Genomic DNA, 25,989 nt, shown 5'->3' on the forward strand with positions numbered 1-25,989 from the left:
ACTATCCCAACTGTTGAGCCAAGGTCTGGGAGCTGCTGAGAAAACACACAATGATGTGTGTTTTTCTTGCGTGAGTCTTTGGCAGTGTGTGTTTCTCGATAAGACCTCTGGGAGTAGCAGGCCCAAGGGGCAGCCAGTGGGTGTGGCACAGCGTCCTGGCAGCTCTCATCCCTCGCTGCTGTCTCTACTCCAGGGTGCAGGCCTCCCTTCTGTGCCCGGGGTACCTGGAAGGCAGCATGTCCTAGAACACAGAATCTGCAAGGAACTCCAACTCTTTTTAAATAAACTCTCTAGAAGCACTCAAGTCGGTAGTGCAGAGGTCTCAGGCATTTTCCAAGACACGTGTGTCCAGGTCCTGCCACAACTGCCTCCTGCTGAGGGGCCGCAGTCCTGGTCTGGGCAGAGGCTCAAGGAGGTCAGCTCTGCAGGCAGTCACAGCGTCTCACGAGTGTGCTCAGGGGCATTCTGCGCTTTTCATAAGGCTTTCCCTGTGGGGCTCTCACTCGATCTTGTTGAGGTGGTTTCATCAGGAAGGTTGAGTCCTTGTGCACAGGCATCTGTCCAGTGATGTGTGTGGTGCTGGGCTCTGACCCAGGTCTGCCAGCCTCGCTCTTGCTTCTGAAAACTGACTCGTTCTTGCCCAGCCTGTGTTTCCATGTGAGCATTTGAGCTTTAGTGAGAAAACCATGTGGTAAGTCTTCAACTTGGGGAATCTCTGTGTCCCCTTTCTTGTCCGGTAAGTTGATGGTGGTACTTGTGCCAGACTTGAATACTGTTTAACAAGATGACCTTGTAACTTTTCATGCTTTTTAAAATCACTGTGTTTTTGTTTGGTCTTGATGGTCCTGTTCCCATTTCAGCGAGCCATGTCCTCCAACCGATGAGCAATTGGTTGCAGGGTAAGACCGAGACTTCTCCACCGTCTTTCTGTCTTGATTCCTGCTGCCTTCTCTTGTAATTGTGCTTAACTCCTGACTTCCCACAATGTTGAAAATTGACTAACGAGGCGCACAGGCTCTGGCTCGACCCTCACTGCCCGATCCCTGCAGTGCCCCGGCTTCCCACGACACCTGTCCTTTCTCCACCTGGAGTTGATTAGCTATTTCGTGTTACCTGAGAGGCCAGGGCAAGGTTGGCTGGCACCAGGGAGACTTCTGCGCTCAAACCTCCTCCTCCTCCTCCTCCAGGCAGGCACCAGTGGGGGGAGGTAGGTGAGCAAGAGCAAAGTTTCTTGTCTCCCTAGCCTGTTGCCCCCCAGAGAGGCCTTTGATTGGTCACTCCTTGCCTTCATTTATCGGAGGGGCCTCTCCCAAGGGCCAGATGTTAAAGTGTGATGCTTGGGCTTAGATGCTATTGTGTGTACCCGTTAGGGGCAACAATGTCCCCGTGGAGTTTATATGGCGCTTCTCTCTGGGGAACATGGATAAGGTGGGACTCTCCTGTTCCGCTGACAGGGCATCCCTCTGGGAGTTGGACGTGCACAGAGCATCTGTGAGTCCCCCAAAAGAGGAGGGGGCAAAGTTGAGCTCCCATCCGTACTGTCCCTCTGCCCCCTTTTTGTGGCCAAGCTGGAGAACAAGCCCTGCTCCTTAATGTCTCAGCAGAAATGGACAGTCTTGGCCCGTTTTCCAGCTGTGCTGGTTCATCTTTCTAAATGTGTGTTTTTTAAAATTTCTAAGTTATTCCAGGAATGTTAAGTTTTTCTAACAGCTATTTCATTGTATTGCAAAGTGTTTACCAGACCTTTCACCATCAAAAGAAGGGAAAAGGATTTTTGTAAATTTTGAAGCAACAAATATCGTCGCTTGTTCTTGTCTCAATTCGCTATTTATAACAGTTACATCCCCCAACCCCAGGTCTCATGATGCAGCTCTGTCTTTGTGCGTCATGTCAGCAGACACACTCGAGAAGTGTAAAGCCACTCAAGTGCTTTTTTCATCATCAGTGTGTAATATTAAGCTGTGGTCAGTGGGTTTCTGTGTGGGCCAGACTCAGGCAGGCAGAGTGGCACAGTCCCACCCTGCTGGCTGCCCTGGAGGGGCCGCCCTGAATGGCCACTTAGAGTAGTGTGGTTCTTTACTCAGCAGCACGTGGCTTCCAGCTGGCTCCCTCCGCAGACCCTGGCCTCTGGGCTCAGAGGGGGAAAATGCTTTTTATTTGGCCCCAGGAAGGGTGCCTTTGGACTTGGATGTTTATAGCTGTGAACTGGGCCACCACTGCTTGCCTCTGAATCTCAGGACCCGTCCCCCAGCCAAACTTAGGTTCCTGGACCGTGGCTGAGGGCCAGGGCTGAGGCCCGGCTGCAGTTCTTCATGACAGAGCAGAGGTTTTTAGTGGAGATTTTTGGATATCACAGGAAGAAGTGAACTCTCTGGAGTGGTGGGAGGTTGCTTTTCTGTCCGTTATCTCTGTGTCCCTGAGTCACTGGGTGGCAGACTGAAGGGGCACTGTTTGTTCAGATAAGACGTGAAATGTTGGCAGTGGCTCAGTTGCTAGGGCAGAAGTGCTTGTTAGGGTTTTATCACCTGGGCCCTCCCTCACCATCACCGTGTCCCTCATGCAGGAGTTACAGGGCAGAGGGAGCCATTCAGAGTTTTTGAAGAAAGCATAGAAAGCCTCTGGTCTAAGACACTGGAAGCTTCCGTCTCTGGTTTAATCACTGCAGAGAGCAGTATTCCAGGGGAGGAGAGACCCACAGTGGACAGCAGGGGCTTGGGCTGTGGGTCCCGCGTTTCCCAGAATGTGTCCGACAGTGTTGGTGTTGGAAGGTCTGACTTAAGTCCTAACTGTGCAAGAGGCGAGGCAGCCCCTTCTGCCCCAACCCTCTCTATCTGGTTTGTTTGGGGACCACAGGGACGCCTAGAGGACCCCGTCAGTCTTGGAGGGAGGCTGGAAACCAGCGTGATACCTCCCCACCACACCTGGCCTCAGCAGTGCTGGGCTCCCTGCCTGCTCGCCACCGGGGAGAGGCTTGGAAGGGCCACAGCTGCTGCTCCTGCATTTTGTCCGTGTGCTGGCCGACCAGCAAGGCTCTGGCCGCAGGCCAGCTCCCAGTCACTCCTCTTACATTAGGCTGTGAGCACTGCCACGTGTAAGGAGCCAGAGCAGATGGGCCCTTTCCTAGGTCCTGTATCCCAGAATCATTTGCTATTTCAGAATGGAGCTGAAGCAGCGGTTTGAAGCAGACCTTCATTTTTCGTCAGAAAATGGAGTTACGTGTTAGTCTCCCCTCCCCCAACTGGGAGGTTCTCCAGGAGAGAAGCGTCTCATACGCTGCCAGATTCCCTGTCGCTCCTCAGGCAAGGCCCAGGACGCCCACTGGAGTGTGTGTCCTCGATGGCCTCCTTGGGACTACAGGGGTCTCCCTGCCCGGGGGCAGAGCATGGCCCAACACAGTGTGCCCTCTCGACCTGGATGTTAGAAATGCTTTTCCAGGTGGAGGAACGAGCACAGGACTCAGGACTTGTCTCTCTCCTGGCTCCAGATCAGTCGTGGTGCATCAGTGTTTCTAGAGCCGCCTCCCATCTCCCCCTCCCCGAGCCTGGGCTCTGAGATGAGTCTGCCCTGCACCCCCAGCTGTCTCCTCCCTGTGGCGTCTCTCCCTCATCTGGGTCACCCCAGGCACAGGGTGGCCAGTGAGGACACATAAGTGCACAGATACACCTTAGGCAGGGATGGGCCCAGCAGCTTGCAGACGTCGTGTCCAAACCTGCTGGCACCTACGCCACAGCCACTCCTGCTTCTCCACAGCGCCTGGTCCTGTGCGTCCCTCTGTTTGTGTCACATCAGTGGGCCTGCACATCTTGCACATCTTAAAAGTTTCTTCCTACTGAAAACTGGAAGGTTTAAGTGTTGGGGATGAGGGCAGGGCCGGCAGCTGTGCGGTGAGGAGGGTCACGAGCTTGCTGCAGTCAGTGCCGCCCCTTTGCCCCTTCCACAGCACTGAGGGGCGGGGGGTCCTGGGGGCTGAGGGTGTAGCCCACAACCCTGGGCCAGACGGGGAGCCTTAACGAGCAGCTCCTCAGGGCAGTGCCAGTTCCAGCTGTTGTTCCTTCCTTTAAAAGCAAACTGCAGCTTGTTTCTCTCTTGAATTTCATAGAGCATGCCAAGAAATGACAGCATGTGCCTTCAGTCTGTGCTTCTCATGCCTTCCCTTGTAATTCTGGTGATTTTACGTCCCTGGTCCTGGGGATTGCTTCAGAAGGGAGACTGATAGAAGCTTCCGGGTCAGCAGGGGGTTGGAGCTTCCATGCACGAAGCTGCCGCTTCCTGAGACCCTTCCCCTGAGGGCAGCAGGCATGGTGCCGTGACACTCCATTAACTTCTTTCCACTCTGCCTTTTCTTAATTTTAAGGTTTTCAGATGTCATTCTGGCAACAATTTTGGCAACCAAGTCTGAAATGTGTGGCCAAAAATTTGAACTGAAGATCGATAATGTGCGGTTTGTTGGGCACCCGACACTGCTACAGCATGCTCTGGGGCAGGTATGGCCATCCCTGGGCAGGTGGGCTGCTTGCTGGGCGGACGGGGTTCTCCCTGGGCAGGTGGGGTCCTCTCTGGGAAAACAGGGTCCTCCCTTGGCAGGTATGGCCCTCCCTCGGCAGGCGGGGTCCTCTCTGGGCAGGCCTGGCCCATCCTGGCTTGGGGCCCTCAGGGAACTGTGGCTGATGCTGGCTCTGGGGGCGGCAGCCGTCATGCAGCAGACCTGAGCAGGTGCTTGCTATCAGCCGTACATCCTCATAGGCCCTGAGGGTCCGGTGGGGACACAGACAGGCGTCCTTGCTGCAGGTGTTTGGTCCCTGCCCTTATTCTAGGTCTACTGACTCTGGCCTTCCCTTTTTCTGTAGGATGTCTGTTTCTAGGGAGGCCAAGAAAATGAGTTCAACAGCATTTGTGAGACCTTTGAACTTTATATAAAGTGGTGTAAGCATTTCTTTGTATTAAATGATATCATAGCCAATAGTATTATTAATTTAGCTCTTACTGTTGTGCTAAATCCTCTATATACATTCTCTGATGAATGAAATGCTACAGTACTGAGGAGTTTTAACAAGATCAAATGTACTGTTTCCCAAGGGTATTTGCACACCAGAACCTGCCAGTCAGTTCTTTGCACACAGGCAGAATCAGCAACAGCATCACTAAGATTCTGCAGGGTTTTGATGTGACAGTATAAGCTTTAGCCCCACTGAAATGATCTAGAAATTGCCTGGGGGTCTGCGGTGTGATCCTCAAGTCTCTCCATGACTAAGCCCATGGAAGGAGCTTCCGAGGTGGTTGAAGGTACGGGGACATGAGGCCATGGGTGGGTGCCCCTGGCCCCATGGACAGCACCTTCCTTCCTCACTGAGGCCCCTGCAGGCGGGGCTCCGTCCCCACTGATGGCCTAAGGGTGACAGAGGGGAGATTTGGCAGCCTGCTGGCAGTCACACCCTGCAAAACTGGATGGTGACAACAGGTTGGGATGGCCCAGGGAGAGCTGTGGCCCTGGAGTCCTTTGCCCCCTGGTGGCAACCCTTGTAGATGGCTTGGTGTTTGTGACCTGGGCTGCTGGATGCCAGAGTTGCAGCCGTGTCTCTGCTGGCTCTGAGCACTGTCCTGTGTCTTCATCGTCCTGGATACTTGTCATACCTGGCAGAGACAGCCCGGGAGGACTCAAATGGACACTGGAGACTGCCGTAGGGGAGGGAGAGTCTGGGCAGAGAACATTCCATCCACTTGAGCCCCTTTCCCTCTTGTCTCCTCCGGGCACCTCACTGACATCTGTTAACTAGGACAGCCTTGTTGCTTTGGGCCCGAGCACTGACCTTCCTGCCTTGTCTCCGCTGGGGCTGCATCTGTCCGTGCAGCCAGCACTCACCCAGACGGAGGCACTGGTCGCTTCCCAAAGACCCTCGGGCTCTGTTTTTCTCTGGTCCTGCCATATTCTGGAACTTGTCCTGCGCCTGAAGTAGAGTAGCTCCAGACAGCTTTTGCTGGGAAGTGGTGGCTCTCATTCATTGGAATTTTGCCTCTTTTGCAGGTCTCCAAAACAGATCCATCCCCCAAGAGGGAAACTCCCACCATGATTCTTTTTAATGTGGTGTTTGCGCTGAGGGTGAGTGTTTGTAGAAATGGCTGGAGAGCGTGGGTGATCAGGGGGAGGCCCCAGGGAGGCTCAGGGAGTGGCAGCAGCTCATTTCCCTTGATGGTGTTGTTAGCTCAGAGCCCAGACTTGGGGGTCACGCACCGGCCCCTCCTGGGTGTTGGGAGGGTCCATCTGCACTGTTTCCCTCTTGTTTTTTTTTTTTTAATAAAATACACATAACAAAATTTTCCATTTTAACCATTTTAAAGGTACAGTTTGGTGGCATCTAGTAACAATGTTGTGTAACCATCATCACTGTCCAGTTCCAGAAGGTTTTTATTGCCCCAAAAGGAGACCAGTTATTCCCCATTCTCTCCCCTCTCCGGCCCCGGGAAACCACTGATCTGCTTTCTGTCTCTACAGATTTATTTGTTCTGCATGTTTCATATAAATGGGATCCTACAGTATGGGACTTTTTGGTGTCTGGCTTCTTTCACTTAGCATAATGATCTTGAAATTCATCCATGTTGTAATGGGTATCAGAATGCCATTCCTTTTTAAAATTTTTTATTTTATTTTATTGAGGTCATAATAGTTTATAACATTGTGAAATTCCAGTTGTACATTATTATTTGTCAGTCACCATATAAATGTGCCCCTTTACCCCTTATGTCCACACCCCAACCCACTTCCTGTCTGGTGACCACTAAAGTGTTCTCTTTGTCCACGTGTTAGTTTGTCCTCCACATGTGAGTGAAGTCGTGCAGTGTTTGTCCTTCTCTGTCTGGCTTATTTTGCTTAACATCATACCCTCAAGGTCCATCCATGTCATTGTGAATGGGACGATTTTGTCTTTTTTATGGCTGAGTAGTATTCCATGTGTATATATACCACATCTTTATCCAGTCATCTTGGCTATTGTGAATAAGGCTGCAGTGAACACAGGGGTGCATAAGTCTGTTTGAATGTTGATTTCAAGTTCTTTGGGTAGATACCCAGTAGTGGGTTAGCTGGGTCATATGGTATTTCTATTTTTAGTTTTTTGAGGAATCTCCATACTGTTTTCCACAGTGGCTGCACCAGTTTGCATTCCTACCAACAATGTTTGAGGGTTCCCTTTTCTCCACATCCTCTCCAACATTTATTTTTTGTCTTGTTAATTATAGCCGTTCTGACAGGTGTAAGGTGATATCTCATTGAGTTTTGATTTGCATTTGCCTGATGATTTGTGATGTTGAACATCTCTTCATGTGCCTATTAGCCATCTGTATATCTTCTTTGGAAAAATGTCTGTTCGTGTCATCTGCCCATTTTTTGATCAGGTTGTTTGTTTTTTTGTTGTTGAGTTGTGTGAGTTCTTTATATATTTTGGAGCTTAACCCCTTGTCGTATATATGATTTACAAATATTTTATCCCCATTGTTGGGTTGTCTTTTTGTTTTGATCCTAGTTTCCTTTGCCTTGCAGAAGCTTTTAGTCCGATGAAATCCCACTTGTTTATTTTTTCTTTTGTTTCCCTTGCCTGAGTAGATGTGGTATTCGAAAAGATCCTTCTGAGACCAATGTCACAGAGTGTACTGCCTATATTTCCTTCTGGGAGTTTTATGGTTCCAGGTCTTACTTTCAAGTCTTTGATCCATTTTGAGTTGACTTTTGTGTATGGTGAAAGATAATGGTCTACTTTCATTTTTTTTGCATGTGACTCTCCAGTTTTCCCAACACCATTTATTGAGTACTTCATTCCTTTTTGTGGCCAAATTGTATTCCATTGTATAGATGGACCACATTTTGTTTATCTGTTCATCTGTTGATGGACATTTGGGTTGTTTCCACCTTTGGGCTTTTATGAACAATGCTGTTAAGGACATTTGTGTGCAAATTTTTGTGTAGATAACATGCTTTTGTTTTCTTTGGGTGTACACCTAGGAGTGGAATTGCGGGTCCCGTGGGAAGTCTGTGTTTAAACTTTGGGGGAGCTTTCCAGGCTGTTTTCCACGGTGGCTGCACTGTCTTATATTCCCACTATCAGTGTACTGGGTTCCAGTTTCTCTGCATCCTCGCCAACACTTGTTATTTTCCTTTTTTTTTAATAATTAAGCCTAATTATTTTTTACAGCAGTTCCCAGTGCTGTTTGAAGTTGTGTTTTCAGTAGTTACAAGAAATTTATTTTCCATAAAGCTGTCAAAGTAAAAGGGACCCACATAAACATGAGAGGCACCCCTGGGTGGGACCGGCTTCTGTCATGAAGGGACTTTGAAATACCTGGGAACTTTATATTCAGTGACTATTAAATCATGACATTCCTCTGAAATATCCCACTGTCAGCGTTCACCAAAGAATCCAGTAGTTCCTTCTGGCTGGGCCCGTGTGATGTGCATGCCAGCTTTTGTGCAGAAGTGTCAGTGAGAAAGTGACTGGATCTTGGTGACAGGAACAGTGTGTGCTCTGAAACGTTCACAGGGCAGAAATGAGACTGTGCAGATAGGTAGCCTGTGAAATAGATGCCATTATAAGTCTCAAGGTGTTTTTTTCCCACTGAGGCTTTTTCGGTGTGGAGACCACAGGTCGCCCTGTGAACGGTTCAAAAATCAAAATAATGCTAGAGAAGAGCTCCTTTAGAATAGAGCTTAATTTTTAAAACTGGCCTACCTAATTGGTAAATAAGGAACTCTACTAAGTTAAAACAGAATGATTTGTTGGTGGTGGCTGTCCCGGGGGCACGAGTTTCCAAGAGGAGGGTTCACTTTCTACTTGATGCACTTTCCTAGTGTGTGTTTGCATTTCCACGGTATCCTTGTATTGCCCATATAATTGCATAATACAAACATCCACAAAATAACTTAAGTAACAAACAAAAGCCATGACGAGAGCTGTCAGCTGCCTGCACTGGTAGCCCCTGTGGGATGGGCAGTGAGAAGCACCCATGGCCCCACCCCGACGTTGGGAGCAGGCCCTCATCTCTGGGGAGCAGTGTGCGATAGCAGAAGATATGACACCCTTGGACATAGCAGTCAAGAAAACACGCACATTTTAAAGTTGCATAAAGGTTTTTATAAGACAGGCCCACCTTGGAGATAGTGCTGGTTCCGTTCCAGATCACCACAGTAAAGCGAACATTGCAATAGAGCGAGTCACGAGTTTTTTGGTTCCCAGTGCATATGAAAGCTGTGTTTACACTACACTGCAGTCTGTTAAGTGTGCCGTAGCATTATGTCTAAAAAATCAACGTTCACACCTTAATTAAAAAATGCTCTGTTGCTAAAAAATGCGAACCATCGCTGAGCCTTCAGTGAGCCATATTTGCTCGTGGAGGGTCTTGTAAGAAACGCCAGTATCTGCAAAGCACAATAAAGTGAAGCATGATAAAGCAGCTATGCCTGTACTAATTAGGCTGGAATTAATCCTGGTGTCCATTTGTTGGAGAATGGCTGGCCAGGGTGGTGGTTATTACACATCAGCAGGTCTCGTGGTCATGAAGGATGAGAAATGGGGATGAGGCCCGAGCGAGGCGCAGCGTAGACGGGTTACTGCCAAGTAGAGCAGGAGGAAGCAAGATGGTGTGCTGCTTCAGATAGCGTAGGCTGTAATGCTGAGGAGTGGGAGGGATTTTAAATAACGTAGAGAGTGACTATTTTAGAGTGGAAGAGCTATTTTCTTCTTTTCAGTTGTCAGATATAAAAACGTATACTTTTTTACTTTGAAAAGTTTTAAATAAACCCCAACCTGGTGACAGTAGTTTGATAAACCTCGTACCCCCATCTCTGGGATCCTGCAGCTGTCCCCTTTGCACCCTGGCGTCACCCTGGCCACCTTGCTGTTCAGGTATTTCAAGGTGAGTCCCAGACCTTGTGTCTGTTTGCCCCACACACCTCGGAAGGCCTCTCTGTAAAACATGGACGTTTATTTTATACCATGACACCCTTTTCACACCTGACAAAATTCACCTTAAGTTGTATCAACTAGTACCTGGTCCATTGACAGTTTCCCCAATTGCCGCAATATTTTTTCCAGTTGGCCTATGTGAACCAGGATGAAAACTTAGCCCGCACAAGCGTGTGTGGCTGTGTCTCTGGGTCTCTGCCAGTCCAGGACTCTCCCCTCCTTTGTCCCGTGGAACGTTTAGGGTTTGGACTCATCTCACTGTGCGGACAGTCAGACTGGCTCTCTGTCCCGGTATTTCCTACGAACTGAACATTGCCTCTGAAGTCTGATTGCAGTTGGGTAGGAGTTTTGGGGATGAAGTCTCATAGGCTATGCCCTAAACTTCATGCTGCTCCACATCATGTATGGGGCGAGTGTAGCTAGTACGCCGTAGGTGGTTGCTTTCCCAGTGTGGCCACACGGCCTCAGGCTCTGCAGGCGCCTTGAGTGCTGCTCGGCCTCTGCAGCCAAACAGGAAACCCTGGCATACCCGGTCAGTGCAGGCCGTGGGGCCTCGCCTGGGGAGCTCTACCGTGCGCATCTGGGAATGTGAACAAAGGGGCTCTGGGTATCTGACCATGATACTGCTGTGGCCCAGCCAGTGGCACCTCCAGCGTAGGGTTGGGCTCTCAGGTGTGACCTGCTTACTTCTCTTCAAGGGACTGTTGACATGTTCAGGATCACTCTCCTCCCTGTGCTTCGCTGGTGGGAGTATTTTTACACAGATTCTTCTAAAAGTGTATTTGTTTTGAAGCAGTTGTACATACAGACCCCCCAGCTCCATAATCTTTGTAGGGACACTGTTGAGGGGGTGCCCTTGGCGTGGAGGGCAAGGCTACTGCTAGCAGTGGGCATGGCATGGGAGCAATGCTCATTCTCTCCCTAGCACAGGTGTGCTGCCCGGTGTGAGTTCTGTTTGTGAACATGAGATCTGCTAGGAGTTTGGAAACCTCTCCAACTCCAGGTGATGAGGGTGTGTAAAGTCTGGGGTCAGGCTTTGGCCTGGAAGTCTAGCTGGGGACAGTATGTGGGCAGGGCCCTGCCTGCCAGATAAGCAGGAGGGGCGGCAGAACCAGCGCTTCTAATCAGCAGCACCAGCCCTCCCTCTCGCTTCTCCCACCTCCACCCCAAGGAATGACTCAGCTGCCCTGTTGGCCTCCTGAAGCCCTGAGTCATGGTTGGCCCGTTATCTGCCCCTTGGAGCATCTTCACAGATCCCACAGCCACCTGCTCCGCCCTTGGCCAAGGCAGATGTGCCTGTCTGGCCCAACTGTGGCCCCTGATAGGTTCCAGAGTTAGGTCAGGGTATGGGGGAGCTTGGGGGAGCTTGGGGGAGGGGTGGCCTGGACCCTGCTGGTGGCTTCTGTTCTCTGGGTCATCTCTGCTGGGAAGAGCTTCTTAGCGTTGAGGATGAAGCCTTCAGCAAACAGTTGGCCTGGTGCTTCTGTTGATTATACTGTGTGTCCCTGTGGTAATATGGGCTGTGTGACTGAGTTCTCACAAGCCCCATTGTGTCCACTGATGGTCAGCAGTACCCTGGTGACCACACATGCTTCCAGGCTTTGCTCTGGGCAGACTCTGTGCTGAGTACTTGACACGTCTGACTGATGGGTGAGGGAGGTGCCCCGTCGTCCTGTCTCCCACGGGAGCCTGTGTCCCAGGGTCACACGGCAGGTGGGTGGCGGGATCTGTGTTCTCAGTTGCCCCAGTGGGTTCCTGGAGAGCCCTGGCGTGGTGCCCTGCAGCAGGAGAGCCTTTCTCGAGTTGTGATGCCTGTGACCATCCCCCACCACCCACCGTGGAAACCCCACGGGGCCACATGTGTGCTGCCTCCAGGCAGCCATCCCCAAGATTCTGTGAACAGAGGCTAGGGGGCACAAAGGAAGCTGGGGAGAGTGCTGGCACCTGGAGAGGGGCCTGGTGCCAGCCCCCCTTTTTGCAAAAAGCAGAGGAAGATTCTTTGAAAGGATTGAGTCTTTGCTGTACGTGTGCCACCTGGGCGCGGATCCTACCTTTGAGCCGCATGCGGTGTCTCCCGCAGGCCAACGCAGACCCATCGGTGATAAGCTGTCTGCACAACCTCTCCCGCCGCATCGCCACGGTGCTGCAGCACGAGGAGCGCCGCTGCCAGTACCTGACGCGGGAGGCCAAGCTGATCCTGGCGCTGCAGGACGAGGTGTCTGCTGTGGCCGATGGTGAGTGTTGGGGGATCGCTCCTGTCCCAGGATGGAGCAGGCCTGGATGCCCAGGGAGCCTCCTCTGGGGCGCGGTTGCAGACCCCTTTCCTGGACGGATGTGCTGACGTTGGTTCTCAGCCTGCAGCCTCCTCCCCACAAACCTCTGCACGATGGCTCTTCTCCCGGTCAGCCACCACCGCCTGCTCTGGTCCCGCTGCACGTGTTTCCCTGGGTGGGAAGACGTGTGGGGGTGCCAGTGGGGACACTGAGCTGGCAACGTGGACGGCTCCCAGTTATTTGCTTTCAGCTAAATTCAAAGAGGACATAATTGAGTTATCAGCTGACAATTACTAGAAATACTTCGTGTTGCTAGATCACCATGGGATTTTGGCATACCATAAACCTTTCAGAGCCCAGGGGGACACCTGCCTGTCACAGACATCCACCTCCATCTTCTCATGGCGGTACCTCCGTGACAAAAGGGAAAATGGGAACAAATTGAAGGTGAACCCAGTCTAACTTCAGCAATAAGTAAAAGTAGTGATCACCATCCATGAACTCTCTCACTCAGGTGCATTTTCAATAAAAATTTGCCTTTTATGTTTGACAGGTAGCTGTCAAAATGTGTAGTATATTTCTGTTTTGGCCAGTTATGTACTAATTAATAACAATCCAGAAGTTTTGTTTTTTTAAAACATTCTCTTTGGAGTCTGTGACTTTATCACCAGAAATTAAAAAAAAAAATTTAAGTACATGTATTTTTTGTTAGTCATTTATGAGAAAGAATTAATCAAAGACTTTCAATCAATCATAAAAGTAAATTGCATTAGCATAAATGTGTCAGGGAAGAGTGGGACAAGGCGTGAAATACCTGGTCACTGAGGTGGAGGGTGGCTCTGGTGCTCTGAGCAAAGCCTTCAGGGGAGGCCAGTGGAACGGTCTGTTCTGTGATCCCTCTGACTGGTCAGGTAGTTCCAGTGGTGAAGTCTTAAGTACAGATGTTCTGGATAAGGTGATTGAACAAATCGGCCTAAGTCTAATTTTAATTCAACTAGATGCAAAGATTTTATAAAAAGCAGCTGGGGCCCAGCCCTGTGGCCTAGTGGTTAAGTTTGGTGTGCTCCACTTCGGCGGCCTGGGTTTGGTTCCTGGGCACCAACCTGTACCACTCATCAGCGGCCATGCTGCAGCGGCGACCCACATACAAAGTAGAGGAGGATTGGCAACAGATGTTAGCTTAGGGCTAATCTCCCTCACGCAAAAAATCAAAAAACAAAAGCAATGGGGACTATCCTGATTCTTGGTCTAAAGTTACTTAAAATTATTTTTTTCTCTTATTTTTTTGTGAGGAAGATTGTCACTGAGCTAATATCTGTGCCACTCTTCGTCTCTTGTATGTGGGACCCTGCCGCAACGTGGCTTGATGAGCGGTGTTAGGTCCACGCCCCTGGGATCCGAACCTGTGAACCCTGGGCTGCTGAAGTGGAGTGAGTAAACTTAACCACTCCGCCACCGGGCCGGCCTCTTAAAATTCTAAATTGAACTTGTTTTAAAAGGTATTTTCCATTCTTGCTTCTGTAAGTTTCCTTGTTTTGGAGGCTGTAAATCCTTCTGTGTTTTGATTTTTATAGCAAATGGCGGCCCTCAGTCCCCATTCCATCACATCCTGCCCAAGTGCAAGCTGGCCAGGGACCTCAAGGAGGCGTACGACAGGTAAGGAGGTGGGCGGTGCGCTCTGTGTGCCGCCTCCTTGTGGGCCTCCTTGCTTGAGCAAGACAGGACTCCCCCGCTGGGTGCTTTTCTCCTGTTGTGCCTCTGAGATGGGGTGAGAGAGGACAGGGGAGGACCAGCCCCATTGCTGAGTGGCGAGCTGGGACAGTCACCTCCAGATTTTTCTTAGAAAATGAACCACAGTGGCACGTGCGAGCATGGAAGTGCTTTTGAGTGCTCATTGCACGGTGACGTTTGTGAGCATAACACAGTGCCAAGTTCCAGGTCCACCTTCGTTAGCTGGCTGTCACTGCCACCACGTCACCCTTGAGGAAACTGAGGCCCAGAGGGTGGAGCTGGAGTTGGCCGTCCTCCTCCCTGCTCTGGGGGACACAGTGTATGAGGATGCTGAGACACTGTGGAAACCTCGCAGTTGTTCTGCTTGTATTGGTGGCTTGGCACCAACTCGCTTAAATGTGGACAAGCAAAGAATGTCTTTTCTTTTTAAAGGGTGTCCGTGTGGGCTCTGATCACCACTCCCTGGCCCTGGGTCTGCAGCGGGGGCTGGAGGCTGGGCAGTGGGGGGTGAGGGGCGCCTAACACCTAGAGGCAGCTTCACCTTTCCTGCCCTGAGCCGGGCTGGTTGGTTCCCGAGGGGCCATCACTTACAGCCGAGCGGACCATGCAGCACCAGGTGTGTTGCTAGACAGATGGCGCTCAGGTGCAGGCTGCTTTGGGGGCTTCCTGTCCCATGGCCTCTCTCTGCCTTCTCCTCCCTCCCTGCCTCTTGGACTCTCCCACCTCCTCCCTTGCAGCTCAGGCGCCCTCCTGCCCTCCCAGGGCTTCACTCCCTTCTGGTGGACTCTGTGTCCCCACTGGAGTCATCTAAGAGCTGTGGCTGGCGACACCACGTCCAAGCCTGAGATGGTGGCTTATCCAGGATTCTTTCTTTTTTTTAATGTTAATATGTTTCTTCTGATATCACCAACAATACCTGTTCATTATAGACATTTAGGAAATAAAGGAAAGTATAAAGAAAATGAAAGTCATCTATAATCCCACACCCAGTGGTCATCACTATGAACATTTTGGAAATTTTGGGTTTTCTTTTTTTCTTTTAACTTAAGCTTCTGAAAAGGTCACACATGCATCGAGTCTGAAAATCAGGGTGTTAAGTTTTTCCCTACTGCACCCCATCAAGTTCCATCCTGGTGGCCAGCTGCATCTCAGCAGGCGGCCACGGGTCGAGTGTCATCCCTCGTGGAGGGTTCGGGCGCAGCCTGCTTTCTCCCCTTATGCAGTGGGAGCCTGCGTGCCTGTTTGCCCTCTGCCTTCTCGGTCTGACAGCATAGCCTAGATTCCTGTCCGTGTTGGTAAATAAGGACTTTTTTGCTGCTGTGACATGTGAGTTGACCATATGCACCAGTTATTTTGCCTGTGCGCCCATATACCCATAACATAAATTCCTGAAAGTGGACTTGCCAGCTGAACAGGCAAAATGCGTGTGTACTTTTGATGCATCTCCTGTGGGGTGTGTGCCTCCTGCCAGCAGCACGTGAGATGGCTCTTCCTCCAGCTTTGCCCACACAGGGTCTTGGTGAGCGTGTGGATTTTAGCCAGTCTGATGGGTGGAGAATGGCATCTCATCTGAATGCAGCGGTGCATGTCTTCACGCTTGAACCATGCCTGTTCCCTTTTCTGTGCGCTCTCTGCTCAGATCCCTTGCTCGTTTTTCTTTCAGGAGGTGCAGGTGCCTTCCTGTGGGGGGAGTCATCCTTTCCGGCACACATTGCAGCTGTTGTTCCCTTTGTCTTTATTTTGGTGACCACTGGGGCCTCTGGGTGTCAGAGAGCATCAGATCCTGGAACAGCCCTTGTCCAGGGATTGGTTTGGATCCTGGTCCCTCCTGCTTGGGGAGCTCCTTGATGCAGCCTTCATCTTGGCCCAGAACAGGATTTCTGGTCTTATAGTCCGACCCTGTCTTTTTATCCCTCACGATCACGTTGAAGTTTTCTCTGCAGTAAGAGAATTGCTGCCCTGTCTTGAGTTGGCTGGTATCAGAAACCCCGTCCTTGGAAACCTTCGCTTTATTCTGAGTGGGAATTTGCACACCTCAGCTAGGATTAGACTATAAGTGAAATTCAGGCTGACCTGGAGTTAAAATAAAAAGCAGACCAGAGGCAGACTTTGCATTTCTAAGGGAAGATGGACTGCGATTTATCATGTTTGAGTTGTGCTGGGAGGTTGGAGGGACTGAGATCTCGCATAGCTGACTCCTTACTGCAGGATCCTCTGGGCCTGCGGCAGCTCAGAGCCTGTGTCTGCCCAGTGCCTGCTAGTGGGCATGAGTCTAAAGGAGAAGGACAAAAGCAGCTCTCGGGTCAACTTTTGAGCACTTAGCTTCCTTTCTCCAGCCCCGGCATTCTAGTCCAGCACCCGATGTTGGTGCTCAGGATCACCTTCCTCCAGGTGAGCCCCCACCCCAGCCTTCCTGCTCCCAGACCCTACCCCGACCAGCCCTGGGCCTGGGGCCTGCCCCAGAGAAGCCCGCAGCAATGCTGTCCTCCCTGTACCCTGTCCCGGCCTGGCAGCAGCAGCAGCTCTGTGGCTGCCCAGGAGCCCCCCGGCCTCCCCTTTTTCCTTGTCCTTCAGATCTGTGTTCGCCTTGAGGGCCTGGCCTGGCCCATCCTCCTGCTGCTCCTACACCTCGGAGCCATGAAGGGGGACTGTGTTTGCATTACTGATCAGGCAGCAGGGAGCACAGAGCCCCTTTGTCCTGGTGGCGACTTTCTGACAGATCCTGGGAGAGGTTTTCTCAGAGCAGGAATGACAGCTGCAAGCTGTGAGACTCAACGCGGCTGGAGATTGGGGTGGGACTTTCCAGATGGATTGTTCTAGATGTGCTGCTTTAATTAAAATCCAGGTTTATGGTGTGGCTGAGTGGCCTGGTGGCCTGTGCCCCGGGACCTGAGTGAATATAGGCTGGCAGGGTGACTCCTCCAGGAGGCCACTGACTGTTCCAGTGCTCATGTCTTCCTCTGGAGCCTGGTGACCTGAGGGACGGTGTTCCTCTCGTCTTGTGACTGTCAGGGTGAGGTCAGGGCCAGCCCTGCACTTTCTGTAACACAGCCCTGTGCTTGGCGTGTGGAGCAGCATGCTTGTCCACTAGTGGTTGAAGGGAGGAGTAAGCAGGGGTCGCATCGATGCGGACTCCAAAGGGTTTGAAGAAGTTTGTTGAGCAGCTCTCGGAATTAACAGCCTGTGGTGGGCCCTGGGCAGCTCAGAGCTCGGGGAGGCTGCCCAGGGCCTGGCTGGCGGGTGGGTTGAGTGTCAGGGACTCTGCTTCTGCTCCTCGTGGCCTCACGCTGTGGCCTCTCCAGAGCAGAGATGGTCCGCAGACACCTCTACAAATGTGCTGAAAGTTTTAGTCCCTATTTCTATAAAATGCACCTGTGTATAAATGTTTGTTTGCTATTTCAAGGTGGGCTTTTTGGAGCCTACCCAGACCTCCTGGGTCGTGTGCAGTGTTCCACTGCGTGTAGGAGGAAGCCTGGCTGTGTGGAACAGAGGGTGGAGGGCTGGCTTCTCAGGTCTGGCCTAGGACAGGAAGAAGGGTGACAGAAGGAGACAGAGGGGCATGTTTCAGTTACTAGCTGAAGGTTAGGAGCTGACATTTTCGCGGGTCCTGAGATGTGGGGGTGCTGGAGTGAGCTGGTCCACACTTCCACCTGGGATGTGGAAGATAAGAGCGTGTTCAGAGGCCGGCGTGGTGCCTTATGCCCCGTCATCGCTCAGGCCTCAGGGCTCTGGCAGGAGCATCTATCTCACGTTGCAGACAGGGCTGGGCTCTCCCGTCTGGCCCGGAGCCGTGTGAGGGGCTGGGTAAGCCTCACATGGGCGTAGTGTTTCCAATCAAACCATTAACTGCCCTGCAGACAGAAATACAAGCTTAGCAGGGACCTTTTAGGGCCCAATCCCCCACTCGCTAGAGTCTTGTCTTAAAACTGCACTTTAAAACAGGGACAGCCCTTTCTCTTCCTCCTCCTGACGGACTTCAGTGTGGCTCCAGCTCACCTCCTGCTGTAGGGGTCACAGGGCTTCCCCGGGAGCTCAAGGCCGGCAGGCGCATTCCCAGCGCAGCCATCCTCCCTCCGGACTTGTTCCGTGGTGCTCCAGGGATTCTCCGGGGTTCACAGCTGGTCTGCAGGGGGCGCTGCTGGAGGCGGCACTCGTCTCCGCAGTGTGGAGCTGGGGTCTGTAAAGAGGCACCAACCCTAGTGCGGAGCGCGCCAAGGGAGGAAGGTGCCGGCAGGTGAGCAGACGCCTGAAGAGTGGAGTAAGAGCCACATGGAAACCTGGGCGCCTGCGTGGGCCCGTCTCCCTGCAGAGAAGGGGACCCCAGGTCGTGTGTGCACCAGACTGTGTGGCCAGGGCTCCGGGACAGCTGACATGGTGCAGATGCTCCCCTCTCGCTTCCCTCATACCCACGAGGGCCACACACACCTCTCACCCTCCTCCACTTGTCCCCTCTCACACAGCTCTCTCTGCCTTCTGATGTCCCATACAGTGTGTTTACAATTACCTGTGTCTTTCCCGACACTGCCGAGTGGGAGCCCCTCAAGTGCAGACCCCTCAGTTGCACCCCAAGAGCCTGAACCAGTGCTGGGGCCTCGCCCATGTTGGGCTTGGCATCGCTGGGCTCAGGGGAGCAAGAGCAGCTGCATTTGAAATAGTGGGATTCTCAGTGCATTTGACTCTGGTTCTGGGTGTTCCAACGGCTCCTTTGAGTCCAAGCCTAAAGAGGACAGCTCAGGAACAGAAAGATCTTTATTTTCAGTGGACCAGCTTCCCTGACCAGGCGTAAAGTGGAACAGGAGGAGCTGGCCTGCCAGCTTCGTCACTTCACTCTCCCTGCAGCCTGAGGGTCTCCTTGCTGTCCTCTTCCCTTTTGTCTGTGGATGCTGAGAGCATAGATGCTGCTCAGTCAAGTGGAGCGACGCACCTGGGTCTCCTGGGCGGATCTCTTGTGTGTGGCCTTTGATTTCTGAAGAGGCTGGGCTGTTTCCCAGGGTTTGACGTGAGTTGTCCGCCTGCAGAGACCCTCAGCCAAGGAGGATGGGGCTCTGAGAAGTCTGCTCAGATATTCTTGCTTAGCACTCAGTTCTGGAAGGAGCCAGGAGTGGTGTGTCCCTCTGGGACCTTGGGGAAGGACCTGGGGTCCCTTCCCCAAGTCGTGACACTCATCAAACCCGCTCACGGATATCACTCTGAGGGACCATGGCATCTGCAGCAACCAAACCTTCGCCTTCCAGACTCAGCCACAGCCTGTGGCGCCCCCTGCAGCCGGGGGCGCGCTGACCGGCCCTCCTGGGGACCCCGCCGTGGCCCTGAGGCCCTGGGAGAGCGGCCTGGGTTTCTCGCTGCTCTTGAGGTGGTGCAGGCAGTGGGCGTGTGGGCGCCATGGGCAGTTTGCCGTGAGCGATGGTGGTGGTGGTGGGAGTCCTGGGGGTCCTCGAGGTCACAGATGTGTTCTGTGCTCTTTCCACTGTCTACTCGCCCCGCTGCCCAGTCCCTGCTGGGGAGAATAACAACTGACTTCTGTGTTTGAAACTGCTAACCACAGAGTCTGCTGGCCCTCTGCTGGACCTGTGGGGAGAAGCTTGGTGGTGTTGGTCTGCTGCTTGAGGCTTCAGGGGAGGGGCTGTAAGGACAGGCTGTGGGTGTGGGGAGCTGGGGCCATTGGCGCCCCCCAGCATTGTGCATTGTTGCCCCCGAGGGATGTCTGAGACCTGTGCAGGCGGCAGCTCCCGCCCAGCCTTGAGTGGCCCGCCCTGTCTGCCCCACACTTGGCCGGATGTGGGCATCTTGGCCTTCTGGCCATCTGGGAATGGCAGAGCGGGGTTGGAATGTGATGGGAAGAACAGTGCTGGGCCGATCTGGGTCAGGCAGGCCAGGCCTGGACAGCGGGATCCGTCTGGCCCACCCGCCCAGGGCACAGGGACGACCAGCCCCGGGGGCTCAGCTGGAGCAGTTGCTGCTCCTCCTGTGAGACACCAGCTGCTGTCGGCAGCTTGTGCAGCTGGCTTCTCCTTCAGCAATGTGCAGAAGCCCCGGCTAGAAGCAGCCCCTTGGGGTGTGGTCCCCCAGTGCAGGGTGCGTGGGGCCACATGCCTGCCATGGAGCCGCCAGGAGCCGCTCTCCAGGCAGGGCTTCCTGAGAGAGGCCACCCAAGCGGCGGCACGTTCCTGGGCCCCTTTCCTCCCTCCAGTCAGGGCGTGCGTCTCAGTGCCCCTCAAGCACCCCACCCTTTACCAACCATGCAGTGGCCATGAGTGAAACATGGGACCCCATCTCCTTATGGTGAGTTCTGGTCGGGAAACAGTGTGAGCCAACAGACAAGCAGGGGCGTCCTGCGGGCAAGCGCTCAAGACACACATGGGTACTGAGCAGTCGGGTGGCCTGTGGTGCCCCGACCGGGGTCAGGGTTCACCTCACTGAGAAGCTGGGGCTTAAGTTGAGACCTGGAGGATGGAAGGGGCCCTGGGGCACTTGGAGGGAGAGCTTGTGGCCGAGGGCAGTTACAAAGGCCCTGAGAACAGCAGGGCAGCCAGTACGGCTGGACCCACCTGGGGTAGGAAACAAGGTCAGAGGAACATGGGCAGGTGGCACGGGACTCCTGGCGTTTTGGGGTCTTGGTTGGGACTGCCGAGGTGGGAGCCGTGGGGGTCTGAGTGGGGAGGGTAGGTGGAGGGAGCCGGTGCTGAGGAAGCCTGGACTTTGTGGGCTGCAGGTGGAGTGGACAGGGTTTGCTGATGGTTTGAAGTGGGCCATGAGAGAAGCCAGAGGTCAAGGACAGGGTTTGGGCCTGAAGGCACCGAGTTCCCGGCTCAAGAAGCTTGCCTCTGTGGCTGGTGTGGGTGGTCGCCATGGTGCCCCAGGATGCTGTCAGCATCTGCAGGGAGGCAGGTGCCGTGTGCTCCTCCCCAGCAGGACGTTCTGGGGGCCTTGGTGCTCTGGCCCTTGCTCTCCTGCCCACCTCTCCGTTTTGGAGACAGCCCTGCCTGGCTGCCCCTGTGATGAGCTGTGTTGGGGGTGCAGGGGGCCTGCTCTCACCCCTGCGCGGAGGAGGCCTTGTCACAGCCCTGGGGCACGGAGCCTCCAGGACAGAGACTGTCTGGCTGGACTACGGGTTCCAGGGCCAGCCGGAAATAGACTTTAGAGTGTGTCCCTGACGCCTTTCTTCTGGAGGGACGCTCTTGCCCTTTGAGCAGCAGGAGGCGTGCTGGGAAGGGGCACCCTGCGGGCTTTAGGGGTCCGCGTGGTCGGGAGCTGCTGTGAGAGTGGCCGTGGTGCCACAGTGATGGTGCCCGCTCCCCGCAGCCTGTGCTCGTCGGGCGTGGTGCGGCTGCACATCAACAGCTGGCTGGAGGTGAGCTTCTGCCTGCCGCACAAGATCCACTACGCCGCCGCCAGCCTCATCCCCCCCGAGGCCATCGAGCGCAGCCTGAAGGCCATCCGGTGAGTGGCCCTGCCCTGCGGGCCTTCCCTGCAACTTCTGCCTGAGGTGTCACCAGCTACTGGGCTCCAAAGATTCTCTTTTGCTTTTCTTGCCACAGAAATGGTGGCTAGGGCTCTCCCATCTATAGAAGTAAAACACGTTTCTGTGTCTGGTTTTGGGCAGGTTTTCCCTGGGCCTCTGGGCACTGCCTGAGGGGTGGGACTCCGAGCTGCGGGCCTCACCTCGGGCCTGAGTCAGAACTCCTGGGAGCTCAGGTTCTTAATTTAACTGATTTTCTGCCCCAATCCCCTCCCCCTGCCCATCAAGTTCCCTGTTTCCTTAAATAGTTTCTAACTAAAAAAGGAATTCCTGGCACATTAATTTGGAGATGACGAAAGCAAAGTCCTTGCCTGGTCCTCCGTCCCCCGCCCAGTCCGTGCAGGGAGTCCGTGTCTCTTCTCCTGGGCTTCCTTGCTGAGCGTGTTTCCATGTAGCTCTAGTGGTAGTCTGCCCTGGGGATTTTGCTTTTCCTCATATTTGAGACTTTCCTTGGGAAAGATTCATTCACTTGTTCGATCAACAAACGTGTGCTGGGCAATCCCAGAGGTGGGTGGTGGAGTCAAGTGGTTGGGCCTTCCTCAGTTTTGTTTTTTTCTGAGGGTGACAGTAATCCTTGCAGATTTTTAAAGGCCCCTGGACACGCTCTCTCACGGCCTCTTCTCTCTGAGGTTCGGTGCCTGTGGGCTCTGCACACCTTTGTGTCCCAGGTGCACACCTAGTGCAGGGGCCTGCGGCTCGCGTGTCCGCTGACCTGTGACTCTGCTCTGCAGCCCTTACCATGCCCTGCTGCTGCTCAGTGATGAGAAGTCCCTACTGGGCGAGCTCCCGCTCGACTGCTCCCCGGCCCTGGTGCGTGTGATCAAGACCACGTCTGCCGTGAAGAACCTGCAGCAGCTGGCCCAGGACGCAGACCTGGCCTTGCTGCAGGTATTGCCTTGGGGGCCGGGGGAGATGGACCAGAAGCATGGGCAGGTGGGAGGGGCTGGGCACGTCCAAGCAGGCGACCTTGGGTGAAGGCGGAGGTGCCGGGGCATCAGGAAGGCAGGCCGCCTGGGTGCTGAGAGCTGCTGCGCAGCCTGCCGTGGTCACAGATGCTTCCGGGGTTGGGTTGAGGTCCTAGAATGTGCATCAGACCTGGGTTCGGGGCTGGCTTTGTGCACTAGCCACGGGACTGTGTCCACGTCGAGAGCTGGTGAGGCTGCAGCAGAGAGGAGTGAGGCCGTGCTAGTGCTGGGGACAGGCCTCTGGAGGACGGGATGCCAGGGCTGGGGGCTTGAAGGGCTGAAGCAGGGCATCCAGGGTGGTACCCCGTGAGGCAGCAGCACTTCCTCCCCACTCGGCTCATGTGGGCAGTGAGGGCAGGAAGCTCAGAGGCAGGCCTGACCACGTGCAGAGCCAGGACTAACCTGGTGGCCTTGACCACCCCCCTGCATTGGGGGGAGTGAGTTTGTGCATGTGCAGGCCTGTGTTCTGTGCAATGTCCCACCCCCCTGCCAAGCCACGTGCCTGTGGGCTGCCCTTTCTGATCCGACAGAGGGCCCCTCAGCCCTGGCCGTGGATCTGGTTGGAGCCTGGGGTGGGGGGCAGGGGGCGAGGAAAAGCCCAGGGAGAAGTTGGAGGCCACGGGCACCTTCCGAGTGACAGCCTGACGGTGACACCCAGGGTCTGGTGGCACTGGCCACCAGGGGGCAGCAGGGCCTGGCCCAGGGACCTGCAGTTCCTGCAAAGGCCACCGGGCAGCAGCCTTCTCAGGCCCGGCTCCGGCAGAGGGCTCAGGCATGAGGCAGGCCTGCTGGCTCTGCGAGGCACATCCGGGGAGCTTGTCCAGCAAGGCCTCACTCTTGGGCCCCTTTCCCCAATTAGCCTTTTTGGATTCTGTCATCCAGAATAAGTCCTTCCCTCGTCTATACCTCATGACCTTTATCTGCCCCTGGTGAAAGTGTTTTTCGGATTCTGCCGTGGTGTTTCATTTGGACGGGACCCAGTGAGGACCACATCTTGCTCGCCTTCATCGCGTCCACAAGACACAGAACCTTAAACGTGCTGGCCGTCCTGTGTGCAGAGTCCGTGTTCTGGTGGATACCCTTAGTGTCTGCAGCCCCATTTCAGGCTTTGAAAGGGGCTGGCCCCTCACTGTCCACTGAGCCTGCCCGACATGGAGACTCTGGATGCTGTGCCTCAGCTTGCTGTCATTCTCCTGCAACAAAGATAAAGCTTTGATGATGTCCCCTTGGCTTCCCTGCCCCAGCCTTGCTATGGGGACACTGTTACCGTTTCCTTCCGTACCCCTCCCCACTGAACCCGGTGCAGATCAGGGTTTGCTGCTGGTGTGGTTGTGCGGAAGCCCCCTGGGGCCCAGCCCTGGTGGCCCTCACTGACCTCTGAGACTCTGTTTCCTGCGGTAGATGGCCCAGTGGGGGTCCTGTGGGGAACGGAGGCTGGAGCCCAGCTGGAGCCTCAAGCACAGAGGCCCCACTGGGGAGGGAGTGTCAGCCTCAGGTGTGAATGTCACCAGATGATTTAAAGTCACTCATGTTCCATCCCAGGCAAAGAGAATCTAGAAGTATTGTGGGCTTTTTGTCACAATGAAATTAATATGTTCTTTTTTATAAAAATTCAAATTTCATACACATTATAGACACAAAAAGAGAAAATCCTCACAATTCCACATCCCAGAGGTGACAACTGTAGATTTCTCCAGATTTCTTCCAAGTATATATTGACACATTATCTTTGAATAACAAAATTAGGATCACGATGCTTGTGATTGGCTAAACAGTGGCCCCACAGACCTCCACATCCTAATCCCCAGGACCTGTGAACGTGACCCTCTGTGGGACTTTGCAGATGTGATTAAGGACCCTGAGATGGGCGGTGATCCTGGATGATCTGGGTGGGCCCAGAGTCGTCACAGGGGCCCTCCACAGGGAGGCCGAGGGAGACTGGAGTGCAGAAGGGGAGGTGGGATGTGATGGTGGAGGCAGGATTGCCGTGATGTGGCCACACACGGAGCCGCAGCTGGAGGAGGCCAAGAGCAGATTCTCCCCTTGTCTCTGGGGAGAGCGGCTTGCTGAGGCTGGACTCCAGCCCCGCGATCCTGAGTTCAGACTTCCGGCCCCCAGAATGGTGCTCTGGCCACAGGGAAAGGTGGGAGTGGAGACCCCTGGGTGAGGGGGTGGTGGGGATGGGGAAAGTGGGCATGGCCTTGCTTTAGAGCGAACGTCCATGGGACTTGGGATGAGAGAAGAGGGTCAGTGATGGAACTGTGGTCTCCGCTGTGGTCAGGTTGGTGCCATTGGGGGTCCCGCCTGCCGAGATGAGGTGGGGGGCCCGTGGCGGTGCACAGGTGTTGCGTGCCTGTGGAAGGTTCACCCCTTGGGGGCGTGCAGCGATGGTGGGGGGGCAGCAGGCCCACCTAGGGTGATGCCCAGTGAGAAACGCCCGGTGCCTGTCCCTGAGTGTACCCACAGGGCCGGGTCCTGAGACCTGGCCTCCCCTCATGAGGCTCGAAGGGGTTCCTGGCGTCCTGGTCTGTCTGTGGCCCACCTTGATGTCTGAGCCCAGGAGAGCAGGGTGCTGGGATGTTCTGCAGGGATGCTGGGGTACACAGGGACGAGCATGTGGGGTGGGGGCAGGTTCAGCGACCCCATATCCACTGTCGCATGGAAACCCATCCCCATGGGCTCTCGGTGAGGGGAGGGGCTGGTCTCTGCCAGGATGTCCAGGTAAGCCCCTTGCTCAGCCGAGCTGCCCCTGTGATCCTGGGTGCCCCAAATGCCTCTGTGCTTGTGGGACCTTTCCTCACTGCCAAGGACAGCACAGGGCCCTAAATGGGAGACAGTCCCAAACCACACAGGGACCAGTGACAAAAAGGCTTGTTGCTCTGAGCACAGAAAACGCTGTGCTGCGCTGGCCTGTGCCCAGTGCCCTGGTGGAGGTTGCAGAGTCAGGAAGGCAGCCCTAGTGGGTTGGCCTCCCAGCAGTGTCCTCCAAGCGCCCTCTGCCCACAGGTTTTCCAGCTTGCGGCTCACCTGGTGTACTGGGGCAAGGCCATCATCATCTACCCGCTGTGTGAGAACAATGTCTACATGCTTTCTCCCAATGCCAGCGTGTGTCTGTGAGTACCTCTGGCTGCAGGATCCCTGGGCCACTGAGTGGGACGGGGGGTGGCCAGCAGGGCCTTCCAGGTGGTGCTCCTGGGTCAGCCAGGCCCTTGCTCCGACTGACGCCTGGCGTCTGCCATGCCCAGGGTTCAGCTCTGGTCTGGCCCAGCCCTGCGTGGCCCTCCAGCCTGTGCTCCTCCGCACCCGCTGCCTCCAGGAAGGGCTGCATCTGTGCTTATCTGCCGGACCCTGGGCTCTGACAGGGTACCTGGTGGGAGGCTGGGGACCTTGGCTCTGCTCGGGGCTCAGAGGGGCTAGGGATGGCCTGAGCCCCTGGCTATTCCCGCCCCTTGAGGGAGAGCACCTGGGCCCTGCTCACTGCCCTGTCCTGGCACCGCCCCGCCCCCCCACCCTGTGCTGCGCTCCCTGCTGCCGTGATGGGGGCCGTGGAG

The 25,989-nt window shown here is 54.3% G+C and overlaps 1 protein-coding gene across 10 annotated transcripts in view; it reads left to right on the forward strand.

Annotated features, from left to right (window-relative positions):
- The window catches only part of NPRL3 (NPR3 like, GATOR1 complex subunit), a 38,034-nt gene that overhangs the window by 6,855 nt on the left and 5,190 nt on the right, over positions 1 to 25,989 (forward strand). For 5 of the 10 annotated variants that reach the window (XM_070485361.1, XM_014848827.3, XM_044747075.2 and 2 more), the window contains exons 3-10: positions 861 to 899; positions 4,355 to 4,484; positions 6,023 to 6,097; positions 12,031 to 12,184; positions 13,798 to 13,879; positions 21,257 to 21,394; positions 22,205 to 22,361; positions 25,445 to 25,551. In XM_070485361.1, coding sequence (XP_070341462.1) covers positions 861 to 899; positions 4,355 to 4,484; positions 6,023 to 6,097; positions 12,031 to 12,184; positions 13,798 to 13,879; positions 21,257 to 21,394; positions 22,205 to 22,361; positions 25,445 to 25,551 — 882 coding nt within the window. The remainder of the gene's footprint in view (positions 1 to 860; positions 900 to 4,354; positions 4,485 to 6,022; positions 6,098 to 12,030; positions 12,185 to 13,797; positions 13,880 to 21,256; positions 21,395 to 22,204; positions 22,362 to 25,444; positions 25,552 to 25,989) is intronic. The other 5 variants (XM_014848828.3, XM_070485362.1, XM_044747072.2 and 2 more) reach the window with 1 other exon arrangement.

This window comes from Equus asinus, chromosome 14 (genome assembly GCF_041296235.1).
Source record: "Equus asinus isolate D_3611 breed Donkey chromosome 14, EquAss-T2T_v2, whole genome shotgun sequence".
NCBI lineage: Eukaryota > Metazoa > Chordata > Mammalia > Perissodactyla > Equidae > Equus > Equus asinus.